Consider the following 17193-nt stretch of genomic DNA (forward strand, 5'->3'; position numbering starts at 1 on the left):
GCTTCAGGGGGGTCCTCTAGGGATGACAGGGCCAGCAGAGAGGAGAGAGGCACAGAATGAATAAGTCTGGTGGGCTCCCCCTTACTCCCCCTTTTCTCCATTTTCAGTCATTGCAGCTTTGCTGGAACCTGCTTTAGATTTGCAACTTCTCAGTAATATTTCCTGTGATGAATAGAATTCTGTAGAAAAAAAATAGATAATGCACTGCTGTAGCTCTTAGGAGTAATCTTGGAGTCCTCAAGGTCTATGTGTGTGTGTGTGTGTGTGTGTGTGTGTGTGTGTGTATAAAATTTAATGCAATATATATATACATATATATATGTATATATATATTTACTTACTTATTTGAGAGAGAGAGAGAGCGCGCACTAGAGGGGGAAGGGGCAGAGGGAGAGGGAATCTCAGGCAGACTCCGCACAGAGCCTGATGTGGGACTCGATCTCACAAGCTTGAGATCGTGACCTGAGCCAAAACCAAGAGTCAGATACTTAATCAACTGTGCCACCGAGATGCCCCAAAGACCTTTTGTATCCTAATGGGCCTCTGACAAGTATTGCCTTAAGGCCCCTCTAGCATAGGGCATTTTCTGGCACTCTTCTTGTTCACGGCACGGGGACGATCCAACACTCTTGCCTAATTCACTTCCAGCTGAAAACCATGCGGCAGGAAGATTACATGAAGACGATATCTGACCTTGAGCTGCATTACCAAGAGTTCATCAGAAATAGCCAGGGCTCGGAGATGTTTGGAGATGATGACAAGCGGAAGATGCAGTCTCAGTTCACGGATGCCCAGAAGCACTACCAGACCCTGGTCATCCAGCTCCCCGGCCACCCCCAGCACCAGACAGGTTAGGGGCATCTTTTTCTTTGTCTCAACCACACACGCATCTCCAACAGAAAGTAATTTGCATACAACTAGTTTCAGAATCCCTTCTTCAGAAAATAACATATCTAAAGTCACTTATACTCTAAATATTCAGAATCAAAACAAAGGAGGGAGCTACAGTTTGTGCAGTATGAGTATTTTTTGACGCCAGGCACCGTTCTAGCTAGGAATTCTCTGATGTTTGCGGTCCTAACCTCTTTTTACAGTAACCACCACTGAAATCACTCATCATACTTCCTGCCAAGATCTCAACCATAATAAAGTGATCGAAACCAACCGAGAAAATGACAAGCAAGAAACGTGGATGCTGATGGAGCTCCAGAAGATTCGCAGGCAGATGGAGCACTGTGAGGGCAGAATGACGCTTAAAAACCTGCTCCTAGCAGACCAGGGGTCTACGCACCACATCACAGTGAAAATAAATGAGCTGAAGGTAGGCATCCAGTATTGTTTCGACCAGTACTAGCTATATTTTTATTTACCTGTGAACTAATTAAAAAACCAATTGGTTTAAATATTTATAGAGAAGAAGCACGAATTTTGAAGAAAACAGGCTTCTGGCAGGATTTCCTTTTTTCTCTCCTCTGCTTCCAGTTTGTAAAAGGTTACCAGGCTGGGGATGAAGCCACCTTTGTGTTCGTTTGTGGGTTGCTGGATCAGGCTACAGTGTTTCCCTTTGTGGGACATAGGGAAAGTTTTCATAGACATTAATTTGGTTGCTGCCTGATACCACCTATGGTACGGGCTAAACAGATAGAATTATTTGTATTTATAGACAGAAGACTGACACGGAGAGATTTGATGGGGTGAGGCGGGTGTTGGTTAAAGCTCAAAGCCATGGACAGAGCTGGGACTGCAGCCGCAGTGTTTGAACTCCCCACTCCGTGATCTTTTCTGCTCAGCCACGCCCGGGCACCGCACTGGGAAGTGCAAGTTAGATACCCTACAGAAGAGGGCCATGTTTACACCGTGCCGATAAGGCCTCCCCAAAGAACGAAATGATAGGTTAATTCTGTCTCTCAAGGCTTTTCGGGACCAAAAAAAAAAAAAAAAATACCCTAAGAATGGGATGGCTACATGTAGCACTTCCCTTCTTTTTTTTGGACAGAGTGTGCAGAACGATTCTCAGGCCATTGCTGAGGTTCTCAACCAGCTGAAAGACATGCTAGCTAACTTCAGAGGTTCGGAAAAATACTGCTACTTACAGAATGAAGTATTTGGGCTATTCCAGAAACTGGAAAATATCAATGGTGTGACAGACGGCTACTTAAACAGGTAAACGCGAGTGACCTCGGTCACACACATTCTGCCGTTCTCAGGCTTCATTCTGTCACACTTTGTTTGCTTTCTCTGCTTGACTCACTGCAGCTTTGCCTCCCAGTTGCTCGGTTCACTACGGGCTTCCTCACATTCTTCTGTGCCTCAGGGAGAAGGTCCTCTGGCCTCGGTACTCCTTCCACCGTAGTGAAATCTAATGTATCTTACAGCTGAGGTATATCTGTAAGAGTCAGGACTTCGAAATTTTCAGTGAACACACAATGGCTGTCTGAATCGTGGTGCAGGGGTGGGGTTGGGGAGGGAGTCTGTTGCTCCTGCAGTTGGTGCAGGGGTGGGGCGGGGAAAGTCTGTTGCTCCTGCAGTTGTAGAATAGGCAAAATGAATTTTTTTTTTAAAGATTTTATTTATTTATTTGACAGACAGAGGTCACAGGTAGGCAGAGAGGCAGGCAGAGAAGCAGGCTCCCTGCTGAGCAGAGAGGCTGATGCGGGGCTCAATCCCAGGACCCTGGGATCACGACCTGAGCTGAAGGCAGAGGCTTTAACCCACTGAGCCACCCAGGTGCCCCGCAAAATGAATTTTTTATTGGCTTTAACATTCTTTCATTAATAGCGGCCAGAGCCAAACGTTCAAAGTCTAATTATGTCACTGGCAACGTTCTTGGCCTCCTTGGCTCCTTACAGCTTATGCACAGTGAGAGCTCTACTCCAGGCTATCCTGCAGACAGAAGACATGTTGAAGGTGTACGAAGCCAGACTCACCGAAGAGGAAACTGTGTGCCTGGATCTGGATAAAGTGGAAGCTTACCGCTGTGGACTGAAGGTAACCGGAAGTCACAGTCCGTTATCACAGTGCCCGGGGTTATGGGAAATAATGCAGGACTGCTCAGTGCCCGATCCTGAGGCTTCGGTAACTTTTTAATGAGTCTTGAGGATTCCTGGATTTCGCTGGCCACATATAGTTGACGTTGGTCTTTATCTCTAGAACACTTGCTTTCCAGAGTGCGCTAGCAGGAACTATGTGCACAGGTAATTTGTGGTGAGATTAGTTTGTGGAATGCAGAGTTAAACATAATTAAACTTGTTTCTTTATGACAGGACTTTTCTTCCTCTTCAAGAATGTTCATATGTGTTATAATTATTCAGGAATGGAATACAGTATGGTATTTATTATTTCTCAAACCAATGAATTTCTCACACTGAATCTTTTATCAATGGGGTAGCATCAGGAACTAGATCAAGGACAAAAATATTGGAAAATGCAATCAGTGAATATGTTTTCCTGGATTGATTAGCACTTAAAAATACAAGTGTTCCAAGAGATGAACTTGTACTCTTTTCTTTCTCCTGCGACAGAAAATAAAAAATGACTTGAACTTGAAGAAGTCCTTGCTGGCCACCATGAAGACAGAGCTGCAGAAAGCCCAGCAGATCCACTCCCAGACCTCACAGCAGTATCCACTCTATGACCTGGATCTGGGCAAGTTCAGTGACAAAGTCACACAGCTGACAGACCGCTGGCAAAAAATAGATAAACAGATAGACTACAGGTGTGCCAACCTCTTTCCCTGCTTTCTTCCCATTTGCTTGTTCCAAGATAATGTCGCTTGAAGTGATCACTGTCAAAGTAGTGGTTTGGTTTGGTTTGGTATGTAAGTTAGGCACAAGGGGCACTCTGTTTTTGGAGGCAACTTTGTTGGAAATGGGAAGTGGGTACATCACAACAGCCCAGCTTGAATCAACCCCTAACAGGTGCTCTCCAGGCTCTTAGAAAAAAATGGAAGCCATTGATCAGGTTCTTGTAGGCCCTATAAACTCTTGTTAGGACGGTTGGAAGGAGCAGATGCTTTGAGTGAGTGTTCTTCTGAAATTTAAGAAAATTGTGTCTTCTACCACCTCATTCCAAATGAGGGTTTAAAGGTATCCTGAATTTTGATGTCGTTCCTTTTAGTAACTACTTTTTAAAAATATCTTTATTGACTAAAAAAGAACACAGACATCTTTATCGATAGCTAGTTCACATGTCACACAATTCACCCACTGGCAGTGTACAGTCTAGTGGATTTTAGTGCATCAGAAGGGTGTAACCATCACCGCAATCTACGTCTACAACATTTTCTTTACCCTAAGAAAAAAAGCTCTGTCCCCATTAGTAGTCATTCTCTGTTACCTCCCAACCCTCTGGCCCCAAGCAACTACCCGTCCTCCCTCTGTCTCTGTATGTATTTGCCTATTCCAGGCATTTTGTAAGAATGAAATCAGCCCATATGTGGTCCTTTGTGACTGTTTTTCCCCACTCATCATAATGTTTTCAAGGTTCCTCCGTGGGGCAGCATGTATCCGTACTTCATTCCTTTTTATGGTTGAATAATATTTTATCGTACGGCTGTACACATTTTATTTCTTCCTTCATCCATTGATGATTTTTGGCTATCATGGAAGATGTCCTTAGGAACATTCATGAATAACTTTTTGTATGGGTGCATGTTTCCAGTTCTGAGCGTGTAGCCTGTGGAATTACTGGGCGATAACGTGTGATATCATGTGATAACTCTGTTAAATACTTTCAGGAAAGGTAGCATTGCTTTAATAATTTTATTCTTTCTGTTTCCTCCAGACTGTGGGACCTCGAGAAACAAATCAAGCAACTGAGGAATTACCGTGATAACTATCAGGCTTTCTGCAAGTGGCTCTATGATGCCAAACGCCGTCAGGATGCATTGGAATCCATGAAGTTTGGTGACTCCAACACAGTCATGCGATTTTTGAATGAGCAGAAGGTACAAGCCAGTATGTCATTCCCTTAGAGAGCACTGGGCGTAAGCTGTATTTTCCTCCGGTTTTCTCAGCAGTACCTAGGTTCGAAAGGGTATTTAATAATATTACTAGTTCATCTTGTGAATGGCTGGCAGATGGCCCGCAGGAAAAACAATCGAGATACTTACAAAGAAATCAATTATTAACTAGAAATAATGTAACATTATAGTAAAGTATCTTTATAAGTTGAGGCCTTAGGATCAGAAAAGAGCACAGATCAATAAGCTTCCTCTTAGAGGAAAAAAAAGGTGACAATTGTACTTCTCTTTGCTGAAGAGAAAACACCCTCATCTCCTAAGGTTTAGCTGTGAGAATGTGAGGTCACTGAATGTAGTAATAAACTGAGGGAAAACAGTTGTTTAGCCATGTAATACTATTTATATAAAATTATTTGTACACTTTATTGTTTATAAATATTTTATTTTTTGTATAGAACTTGCACAATGAAATATGTGGGAAACGAGACAAATCAGAAGAAGTGCAAAAAATTGCCGAACTTTGTGCAAATTCAATTAAGGTATGCTGGTTTCACAAAGAATGTTGGCATTTCATCAAGAATAATATTAACTGTGTTCACTTCAGCAGCACACGGACTGGAATTGGAACGAGACAGAGAATATTAGCATGGCTCTTGCACAGGGATGACATGCAAATTTGTGAAGTGTTCCATATTTAAAAAATCTATACTATTAACTGCATTATTTTCTGATTTACTTTAAAGAGTGCACACCTCTTTTTTAAAATTTTAAAGATTTTTTTTTTTTTTTAGAGAGCATACACACATATGCACATGCTTGAGCAGGGGGAAGGGCAAAGGGAGAGGGAGAGAGAGAATCCCAAGCAGACTCCAGGCTAAGCACAGAGCTTGATGTGGCGCTCGATCTCATGACCCTGAGATCATGACCCGAACCAAAATCAATACTCAGATACTTAACCAACTGAGCCACCCCGGCGCCCCAAAAACTATAAACTTCTTGAGGATAGCAATTACGGCTTTCATGTAGTCTTTCCTGAACAGACCATAAAAAGTTTGTTAACCTTTAACTTGAATTCACTGCACATGGGCAACATCTGTGGGGGTGGGCTGGTCTTCATTCTTTACACTGGTAGTATGTGTAAAAATCTTCGTTTAGGGTATAAAGATGTACCATTTGGTTTAATAATGTAATATTAGCTACTTGGACACTCTCCGTACATGATAGCCTTGGGGTTAGTCATTAGAAATACAGCTTGTGATTAAAAACCATGGAACTGTAGCTGTCAGTGACTGGTTTAGGTCCATTAGGTATGTTTACCTTAAACTTTTTTATTTGACAGGATTATGAACTCCAGCTGGCGTCATACACCTCAGGCTTGGAAACTCTCCTGAACATACCTATCAAGAGAACCATGGTCCAGTCTCCCTCTGGGGTGATTCTGCAAGAGGTAGCTATGTCATTACCTATTTCCTAGTTGTCCCTCCTACATCTTTTTTCCCTGTCTCCTTCTTATCTTCCCTGCAGACCCTGAATTCACCGCTTGTTCCAGGGGATCCACTCAAAACAGGTTTAAAAGCAGGTTATGCTCCCTTAGTGTAGGTCATCAATATGTGATGCATTTTAGGAAATGGTCAGTGGAAGTCTGGATCTAGTGTTTATATGCTAGAATCTTTGCAGGAACTGGGCTAAAATTCTAGGCTTAATGAGGGAGGCTCTTAGCAAGTGGAAAACGTCTAGCAGACTTTTAAAAGACAGCTTCTTCCCAAAGACATCGGAGAGCATCACTGGTCAGATGGCTTCAGAGAAACACCCTAGGGTTGTGAGGTTGGAATACAATATTATCAGCTTTTTGTCTTACCTCTAGATTTTGGAATTAGCACACATGAACGAGGGGAGTTCACTCTTTAAACGATCATTTCAATTTTCAATTAAAATTCCTTTCACTCCTTTTTATTGCAAGGCTGCAGATATCCACGCTCGGTACATAGAACTACTTACAAGGTCTGGAGACTACTATAGATTCTTAAGTGAGATGCTGAAGAGTTTGGAAGATCTGAAGGTAATTTACTTACTTGATTTCCTTGGAGGATCAGAAAAGAAAATGGAATAGAACCTTATTATTATTGCCTCATTATAATCTGGATTTGGACACACTCACTGTAAACACTCACTGGTACATAGTTTGTTCATAAGTCAGGTGTGAGTTCTGTGATCAGGGACGCGGCTGTGAATGGAGTTAGGTAATATTTATAAAATTCTAGCTACTTTACCTTACAAAAAAAGCCAGTAATTTCCTTTATCATTTGGTTAAGGGATTTGCTTTATTTGCTTTGTTTGTGTGTATTCAGTTAAGGAAGAGAATGTCCTGGATTGGCTGGATTTGGAATTTTTATGTTGAGTAATTGTTTCATTTACTCCTCATTTTTTTTTTACTTTTATTATTATTATTATTTTTTAAAATTTTTTTATTTTTATTTTTTTTAATAAACATATAATGTATTATTAGCCCCAGGGGTACAGGTCTGTGAATCGCCAGGTTTACACACTTCACAGCACTCACCATAGCACATACCCTCCGCAATGTCCATAACCCTATCTCTCTCTCCCTCCCCCCTCCCTCCAGCAACCTTCAGTTTGTTTTATGAGATTAAGAGTCACTTACGGTTTATCTCCCTCCCAATCCCATCTTGTTTCATTTATTCTTCTCCTACCCCCTTAACCCCCCCATGTTGCATCTCCACTTCCTCATATCAGGGAAATCATATAGATAGTTGTCTTTCTCCGATTGACTTATTTCGCTAAGCATAATACCCTCTAGTTCCATCCACGTCGTCACAAATGGCAAGATTTCATTTCTTTTGACGGCAGCATAGTATTCCATTGTGTATATATACCACATCTTCTTTATCCATTCATCTGTTGATGGACATCTAGGTTCTTTCCATAGTTTGGCTTACTCCTCATTTCTAATACACACATTGAGTTTCTATGGAAACTTTCTACCTTGAAAGAAAGGAAACATAATATGTGAAACCTTCAAGCTTTTAATCTTGGGAGAGATGGGCTCATTTACAGACTCAGGCTGTTGTATCATTTGCTAAGATCGTACAGATGGCTGATGGAAGAATTATGATGAGAACAGAGATCTCAGGAATTTTTGTGTAGTAGCTCTCGCCTTGTATCACTCTGTATGTGTGCTTCTGTGTGTGTGTGTGGTGTGTGGGTGCCCACGTGCAGGCGTGTAAAGAGAAAGGAGACCCCACGATGGGCTGGGAGGGGCGACGAGTTGTTTCTGTCTTACAACGCGAGATGTTTTTCTTTCAACCTAATTTCTGCTTTCACTTCCCCAGCTGAAAAATACCAAGATTGAAGTTTTGGAAGAGGAGCTCAGGCTGGCCCGGGATGCCAACTCTGAAAACTGCAACAAGAACAAATTCCTGGATCAGAACCTGCAGAAATACCAGGCGGAATGTTCCCAGTTCAAAGCCAAGCTCGTGAGCTTGGAGGAGCTGAAGAGGCAAGCGGAGCTGGATGGAAAGTCCGCGAAGCAAAACCTGGACAAGTGCTACGGCCAAATAAAAGAACTGAACGAGAAGATCACCCGGCTGACTTACGAGATCGAAGATGAGAAGCGGAGGAGGAAGGCGGTGGAAGACAGGTTTGACCAGCAGAAGAGTGACTATGACCAGCTGCAGAAGGCCAGGCAGTGTGAGAAGGAGAGCCTGGGCTGGCAGAAGATGGAGTCTGAGAAAGCCATCAAGGAGAAGGAGTACGAGATAGAGAGGTTGAGGGTTCTTCTGCAGGAGGAGGGCGCCCGGAAGAGAGAATATGAAAATGAGCTGGCAAAGGTAAGAAACCACTATAATGAGGAGATGAGTAATTTAAGGAACAAGTATGAAACAGAGATTAACATTACGAAGACCACCATCAAGGAGATATCCATGCAGAAGGAGGACGATTCCAAAAACCTGAGGAACCAGCTTGACCGCCTCTCGAGGGAAAACCGGGACCTGAAGGACGAGATCGTCCGGCTCAACGACAGCATCCTGCAGACCACGGAGCAGCGGCGGCGGGCGGAGGAGGACGCCCTGCAGCAGAAAGCCTGCGGCTCCGAGATGCTGCAGAAGAAGCAGCACCTGGAGCTGGAGTTGAAGCAGGTCCTCCAGCAGCGCTCCGAGGACAACGCTCGACACAAGCAGTCCCTGGAGGAGGCGGCGAAGACCATCCAGGACAAGAACAAGGAGATCGAGAGACTCAAAGCCGAGTTTCAGGAGGAGGCCAAGCGCCGCTGGGAGTATGAGAATGAACTGGCAAAGGTAAGGAACAGTTACGATGAGGAGATCATCAGCTTGAAGAACCAGTTCGAGACGGAGCTCAACATCACCAAGACCACCATCCACCAGCTCACCATGCAGAAGGAGGAGGACACCAGCGGCTACCGAGCCCAGATCGACACCCTCACCCGGGAGAACCGGAGCCTGTCCGAGGAGGTGAAGCGGCTGAAGGACACGCTGGCCCAGACCACGGAGACACTCCGGAGGGTGGAGGAGAGCGCCCAGCAGCAGAAGGCCACCGGCACCGAGGTGTCGCAGAGGAAGCAGCAGCTGGAGATCGAGCTGCGCCAGGTCACCCAGATGCGCACGGAGGAGAGCCTGCGCTACAAGCAGTCTCTCGACGACGCCGCCAAGACGATCCAGGACAAAAACAAGGAGCTAGAAAGGCTCAAACAGCTCATCGACTCGGAAACCAGCGCGCGGAAGTGCCTGGAGGAGGAGAACGCGAAGCTGCAGAGGACGCAGTACGAGCTGCAGAAAGCCAACAGCAGCGCCACCGAGACGATCGGGAAGCTGAAGCTGCAGGAGCAGGAGCTCTCGCGGCTGCGGATTGACTACGAGAGGGTGTCCCAGGAGAGGAGTGGGAAGGACCAGGACATCGCGCGGTTCCAGAGCTCGCTGAGGGACCTGCAGCTGCAGAAGCAGAAGGTGGAAGACGAGCTGGCCCGGCTGCGGAGGACCGCCTGCGAGGACTCGTCCAAGAGGAAGAAGCTGGAGGAGGAGCTGGAAGGCCTGAGGCGGTCCCTGAAGGAGCAGGCGATCAAGATCACCAGCCTGACGCAGCAGCTGGAGCAGGCGTCCATCGTGAAGAAACGCAGCGAGGACGACCTGCGGCAGCAGAGGGACGTGCTGGAGGGCCACCTGCGGGACAAGCAGCGGACGCAGGAGGAGCTGAGAAGGCTCTCGGGCGAGGTGGAGGCCCTCCGGCGACAGCTGCTCCAGGAGCAGGACAACGTCAAGCAGGCTCACCTGAGGAACGAGCACTTCCAGAAGGCGATCGAGGACAAGAGCCGGAGCTTGAACGAGAGCAAGATCGAAATCGAGAGGCTGCAGTCTCTCACGGAGAACCTGACCAAGGAGCACCTGATGCTGGAGGAGGAGCTTCGGAACCTGCGGCTGGAGTACGACGACCTCAGGAGGAGCCGGAGCGAGGCGGACAGCGACAAAAACACCACCATCTCTGAGCTCCGGAGCCAGCTCCAGCTGAGCAACAGCCGGACCCTGGAGCTGCAGGGGCTCATTAATGATTTACAGAGAGAGAGGGAAAATTTGAGACAGGAAATTGAGAAATTCCAAAAGCAGGCTTTAGAGGTACTCACAAATATTTGATCACAGCTTCACTGTCTTTTAAATCGTTCGCTCTGCTTGCAGCTGGTCTCGGCTGTGCTCCTGCTCCGGGGATTGGATGCTCCCGGACTCGCTGCTTTTTCTGACGCTTGCCGAGCTGCTCCCTGTCGTAACCCAGGCCACTGCTCTGCCCTAGTGTAATTTCAGTGCCATGTGCCCTACTCTGCGCTCCTTGCTTTGATGCCCCTCTGAGTGGAACCGCTGTCTGGCCATGCCTTTCGAACATTAGCGGGGGTGTCACAGCTCAGAGCTTGTCTTCTGGACGGTCCACTCTGTTTCCTAGTAGATAGCTCTTCACTTAATGAGCTCTAACCTGCATTTTTCATGAATGTTTCTGATAAAAGCCATATTAAAGGGGCTTAAAAACCACCTTTTCTTTTTTGCTTACGTGATTTTTCTGCATGCATTATCCAGTTCTCTTTTGATCATTATTCAATTCTCTTTTGATCACCACCCTAATATGTTTCTTTTTGTTTGCCTTTTCTTCTTTTAACCCCTAATTTACAAATACCTTCTTTAAGTTCTAATACGATTGACTTCTGTAGACAATATTTGTGTGGGGCTGGGTGTGCGGTGTGCATACGTCCGTAGATTTATTTTGCTTTATTAAATGTGTTAGTGTAGATGTAACAGGTGGGATGTAGGTATTAGCAGGTGTGATAACCGGGAAACAAAACTCCCTATATTTTTTCAAACCATAATTCCTGTTAAGAACAAGAGAGGTCTACAACTTCTCCTAGTTCCTTCTAAAACAATAGTAAGTATGAAGCCATTTATCAAAGTGGCAACCTATATTTACGGAATTTATTTTTTTGTGAATTTATAAGATGAAATAGCAGTATATCCAGGGAACACAGAAGAAGGGCAAATAAGTAAACAAGTTTGTTTTTTTAATGTAGGAAAAGAGATTGAATTATGATCACCGTATGATACAATCACAACATAATTTCTTCCCATTTCTCTCTTTTTAAATTGCAGGCATCGAACAGGATTCAGGAATCCAAGAACCAGTGCACTCAGGTGGTGCAGGAAAGGGAGAGCCTTCTGGTGAAGATCAAAGTTCTGGAGCAGGACAAGAGCCGGCTCCAGAGGCTGGAGGATGAGCTCAACCGCCTGAAAACAGCGCTGGAGGCGGAAAGCAGGCTGAAGCAGCGCCTGGAGTGCGAGAAGCAGCAGATCCAGAATGACCTCAACCAGTGGAAAACCCAGTACTCCCGCAAGGAAGAGACCATTAGGAAGATCGAGTCGGAGAGAGAAAAGAGCGAGAGGGAGAAGAACAGCTTCCGGAGCGAGATCGAGAGACTGCAGGCTGAGATCAAGAGGATCGAGGAGCGGTACAGGCGCAAGCTGGAGGACTCCACCAGGGAGACGCAGTCGCAGCTGGAAACAGAGCGCTCCCGCCTTCAGAGGGAGATCGACAGGCTCAAGCAGCGTCCCTACGGCTCCCACCGGGAGACCCAGACTGAGTATGAGTGGACCGTCGACTCCTCCAAGCTGGTATTCGATGGACTGAGGAAGAAGGTGACGGCCATGCAGCTCTACGAGTGCCAACTGATTGACAAAACAACCTTGGACAAACTGTTAAAGGGGAAGAAGTCAGTGGAGGAAGTTGCCTCTGAAATCCAGCCTTTCCTTCGGGGTGCGGGAGCCATCGCCGGAGCATCTGCTTCCCCGAAGGAGAAGTATTCCCTGGTGGAGGCCAAGAGGAAGAAGTTAATCACCCCAGAATCCACAGTCATGCTCCTGGAGGCCCAGGCAGCTACAGGTGGTATAATCGACCCCCACAGGAACGAGAAGCTGACTGTGGACAACGCCATTGCTCGGGACCTCATTGACTTCGATGACCGCCAGCAGATATATACAGCAGAGAAAGCCGTCACTGGTTTTGACGACCCGTTCTCCGGCAAGACAGTGTCTGTTTCGGAAGCCATCAAGAAAAATCTGATCGACAGAGAAACCGGAATGCGCCTGCTGGAAGCCCAGATTGCTTCGGGGGGTGTGGTGGACCCCGTGAATAGTGTCTTTTTGCCAAAAGATGTAGCGTTGGCCCGTGGGCTGATTGACAGAGATTTGTATCGGTCCCTGAATGATCCCCGAGATAGTCAGAAAAACTTTGTGGATCCAGTCACCAAAAAGAAAGTCAGTTACATGCAGCTGAGGGAACGGTGCAGAATCGAACCACACACTGGGCTGCTCTTGCTGTCGGTGCAGAAGAGAAGTATGTCCTTCCAAGGAATCAGACACCAGGTGACCGTCTCTGAGCTGGTAGATTCCGGTATATTGAGACCATCCACTGTAAATGAACTGGAATCGGGTCAGATTTCCTATGACGAGGTTGGTGAGAGAATTAAAGACTTCCTTCAGGGTTCAAGTTGCATAGCAGGCATATACAATGAGACCACGAAGCAGAAGCTTGGCATTTATGAGGCCATGAAGATTGGCTTGGTCCGACCTGGTACTGCCCTGGAGTTGCTGGAAGCCCAAGCAGCCACTGGCTTTATAGTGGATCCTGTCAGCAACTTGCGGTTACCGGTGGAGGAAGCCTACAAACGAGGGCTGGTGGGTATTGAGTTCAAAGAGAAGCTCCTTTCTGCAGAACGAGCCGTCACCGGGTACAATGATCCCGAAACAGGAAACATCATCTCTTTGTTCCAAGCCATGAACAAGGAACTCATTGAAAAGGGCCACGGCATCCGTTTACTGGAAGCACAGATCGCAACGGGCGGGATCATCGACCCGAAGGAGAGCCATCGTTTGCCGGTTGACATGGCCTACAAGAGGGGCTACTTTAATGAGGAGCTCAGTGAGATTCTGTCAGATCCAAGTGACGATACGAAAGGGTTTTTTGACCCCAACACCGAAGAGAATCTTACGTATCTGCAGCTGAAAGAACGGTGTATCAAGGATGAGGAGACAGGGCTCTGTCTTCTGCCCCTGAAGGAGAAGAAGAAGGAGGTGCAGACGTCACAGAAGAACACCCTGAGGAAGCGTAGAGTGGTCATCGTTGACCCAGAGACCAACAAGGAGATGTCCGTTCAGGAGGCCTACAAGAAGGGCCTGATAGATTATGAAACCTTCAGAGAACTGTGTGAGCAGGAGTGTGAGTGGGAAGAAATAACCATCACTGGATCCGACGGCTCCACCAGGGTGGTCCTGGTTGACAGAAAGACAGGCAGTCAGTATGATATCCAAGACACCATTGACAAGGGCCTCATTGACAGGAAGTTCTTCGATCAGTACCGATCCGGCAGCCTCAGCCTCACTCAGTTTGCTGATATGATCTCCTTGAAAAACGGTGTCGGCAACAGCAGTGGGATAGGGGGTGGTGTCAGTGATGAGGTTTTCAGCAACTCCCGACACGAGTCAGTGAGTAAGATTTCCACCGTCTCCAGTGTCAGGAACATAACCATCCGGAGCAGCTCTCTGTCTGACCCGCTGGAAGAATCGAGCCCCATTGCAGCCATCTTTGACACGGAAAACTTGGAGAAGATCTCCATCACGGAAGGAATAGAGCGGGGCATCGTCGACAGCATCACGGGTCAGAGGCTTCTGGAGGCGCAGGCCTGCACAGGCGGCATCATCCACCCAACTAGCGGTCAGAAGCTGTCACTTCAAGACGCAGTCTCCCAGGGCCTGATCGACCAAGATATGGCCACCAGGCTGAAGCCCGCTCAGAAAGCCTTCATCGGCTTTGAAGGTGTGAAGGGAAAGAAGAAGATGTCAGCCGCAGAGGCAGTCAAAGAAAAATGGCTCCCCTACGAGGCAGGTCAGCGCTTCCTGGAGTTCCAGTACCTCACTGGAGGCCTTGTTGACCCGGAAGTGCATGGGAGGATAAGCACGGAAGAAGCCATCCGGAAGGGGTTCATCGACGGCAGAGCCGCTCAGAGGCTGCAGGACACCAGCAGCTACGCCAAAATCCTGACCTGCCCCAAAACCAAATTAAAAATATCCTATAAGGATGCCATGAATCGCTCCATGGTGGAAGATATCACCGGCCTTCGCCTTCTGGAGGCTGCCTCTGTCTCATCTAAGGGCTTGCCTAGCCCCTATAACATGTCTTCTGCCCCAGGCTCCCGCTCTGGATCCCGCTCGGGCTCTCGCTCTGGATCCCGCTCCGGCTCTCGCTCCGGTTCCCGCAGTGGGTCCCGGAGAGGAAGCTTTGATGCGACCGGGAATTCCTCCTACTCTTACTCCTACTCCTTCAGCAGTAGCTCTATTGGGCACTAGTAGTCAGTTACTTGCTATTTTCTTGGGTTCGTTTACGTGAATGTTCACTTTACTAAATACTTTACTAGAAGAAGACCTAGTGCTTGCAGTATAGTGATAGAACTTTCTGTGATTCTGAAGATATAACCCTGGTTGAAATCAAGTAGTAAAGGCTGTTCTGGCTTTTTATCTTCTTAGCTCACCTGAAGTACATAATACGCCGAATGTAGTATGTATGACATGGTAATCAGTTGTAAGGATAGCACAAATTGAATCTAGAGTTTGTTCCTTCTGTGTTTAGATTTTTGGTCAATGCTTGTACTCTTTTAGCCTATAGTACGTATTTCTGTTCTTGGAGATGAAATTACGCTGATCATGGTTATTTTAGTCCTCATTCTGTTTCTCATCTAAATGCTTCCATTTTTCTGTATTAGGAGAAAATTACCCCTCCCTTTCTCCCTAGAATACTCCACCGCAAACCCAAACATTTTGGAGTAAGTCTCCTTTAGTTTTAGATTGTGGATTGTGTAACCTATGTGCTCTTAAATGCACCCGTCTGGTTTGGCACTAATTTGACTATACGTGCATGATAGCAGCAATCTTTGCTTCTCTTTGGCCAAAGTTTTCTGTTTATTTTGCTCGTCATTTACTATGTACTTTAAAAAGGTGTCTTTATGAAGTTTGCTATTCTGGCAATAAACTTTTAGACTTTTGAAGTTTTCGCGTTTTGATTTCATATGTCTGTACACCCAGGGTATTTATCAGAGTCTTTCTGTTAATTACGTTAAATTATCTCTAAAACCTTCTGTTTACTAAATACCTATTAAGAAAGACCCATTAGGGCACCTGGGTGGCTCAGTCGGTTAAGCAGCTGCCTTCAGGTCAGGTCATGATCCTAGGGTCCTGGGATCGAGTCCCATATCTGGCTCCCTGCTCCGTGGGGAGCCTCTCCCTCTGGCTGCCGCTCTGCCTACTTATGCTCTCTCTCTCTTTTTCTCTGGCAAATAAATAAATACATAAAAATTTTAAAAGAAAAATTACAAAAAAGACTAAAGAAAAAAACTTTTAATTCTGAATTCTTGCTGGAAGCTGGTCTTTTGTAGTTTATTCAACATCTCTCAAGTGCCTGTGCCTGTTGTGTGCCAGGCAGTGTACAGAGGTCAGGCCACAGATCAATGCCCCGTTTTTGTTTATTCTGGACAATAAGTTCTAAGAAGCATGGGCAAAAGTCACCATAATTCCATTAATAAAATGAAGTGGCTCAGATTCCATTCGGGTATTTTCCAAATACATGGGGGTTTCATTTTGTCCCCTAAGAGGAAAGAATTGTCATCAAATCTATCAAAACAAGTCCTGAAGAGTTCTTGACTCTCTGTTGAAGGACAGTGAGATATAAGCCTATTCTTTGTATCAAAGAGAAACTTTTGAAATTCAGACATTTGTCATTAAATCAACACGACTTTCCTGAATACTTACTACGTCTAGTATTAGGCTAGGTACTATGAGGATTCAACAGAATTTACAAGCCACCTGACTTCAAGACATTTGCAGTCTGGGTGGGGACAGGAGACACATATAAAGCAATCAGAGGGACAACTTTCATATATCAGCAGTATGTATTAATATACTCAAACTTTTTTTATTGTGTTATGTTGGTCACCATACAATATGTCATTAGTTTCTGACGCAGTGTTCCAAGATTCATTGTTTTCCTGTAACACCCAGTGCTCCATGCAACACATGCCCTCCTTAATACCCACTACCAGGCTCACCCATCCTCCCACCCCCCCCTTCTAAAACCCTCAGTTTGTTTCTCAGAGTCCACAGTCTCTCATGGTTCGTCTCCTCCTCCGATTTTCCCCCCAATTCACTTTTCCCTTCCTTCTCCTAATGTTCTCCATGTTATTCCTTGTGTTCCACAAGTAAGTGAAACCATATGATAATTTACTTTCTCTGCTTGACTCAAACATTTTATAGTATAGGTGAGAAAATAGGAAAACAAATGAGTTGCTAATTGTGAAGAACAAAAAAGGTCATATGTAAGATAGTACTTAAAATCTTGGGGGCTTTGGGACTTTGTGTGAAAAACAGCATTCATTTCCTCCTTGTCTGTCTTACCTCCTTTTCTTCTCCTTGCTCACCTCCCAAGCTGGAGGACTTGTAATTAACTTCATTCAGTAAGTATTAAGCTCTGTGTGCTACACATTATGCCAGAACCTATGAATCCCATGGTAGAAACACATGGTGCAAAAATAGCCCTCATAATATTAAAGGGAGAGGGAAAATATGTGGTAAATGCTGTGTTGAGCAAAATGAAGGGAGATCTTCCGGCTAGAGCTAGGAGGC

At 45.7% G+C, this 17193-nt stretch overlaps 1 protein-coding gene and 1 non-coding gene across 3 annotated transcripts in view; both read left to right on the forward strand.

Annotated features, from left to right (window-relative positions):
• DSP (desmoplakin) overlaps positions 1 to 15563 on the forward strand; it is a 45583-nt gene extending 30020 nt beyond the window's left edge. The window contains exons 14-24 of one of the 2 annotated variants that reach the window (XM_032861526.1): positions 649 to 850; positions 1095 to 1321; positions 1997 to 2163; positions 2850 to 2988; positions 3522 to 3715; positions 4783 to 4945; positions 5416 to 5499; positions 6300 to 6407; positions 6921 to 7019; positions 8311 to 10605; positions 11620 to 15563. In XM_032861526.1, coding sequence (XP_032717417.1) covers positions 649 to 850; positions 1095 to 1321; positions 1997 to 2163; positions 2850 to 2988; positions 3522 to 3715; positions 4783 to 4945; positions 5416 to 5499; positions 6300 to 6407; positions 6921 to 7019; positions 8311 to 10605; positions 11620 to 14868 — 6927 coding nt within the window. In that variant the 3' untranslated portion in view covers positions 14869 to 15563. The remainder of the gene's footprint in view (positions 1 to 648; positions 851 to 1094; positions 1322 to 1996; positions 2164 to 2849; positions 2989 to 3521; positions 3716 to 4782; positions 4946 to 5415; positions 5500 to 6299; positions 6408 to 6920; positions 7020 to 8310; positions 10606 to 11619) is intronic. The other variant, XM_032861527.1, reaches the window with a different exon arrangement.
• Positions 5552 to 5658, forward strand: LOC116870109. The gene has a single exon (XR_004383182.1). It is a non-coding gene; the product is annotated as a U6 spliceosomal RNA (small nuclear RNA).
• Positions 15564 to 17193: the final 1630 nt, after the last annotated feature.

The sequence above is a fragment of the Lontra canadensis genome, unplaced genomic scaffold, assembly GCF_010015895.1.
Source record: "Lontra canadensis isolate GAN:19392208 unplaced genomic scaffold, GSC_riverotter_1.0 scaffold21, whole genome shotgun sequence".
NCBI classification, from domain to species: domain Eukaryota; kingdom Metazoa; phylum Chordata; class Mammalia; order Carnivora; family Mustelidae; genus Lontra; species Lontra canadensis.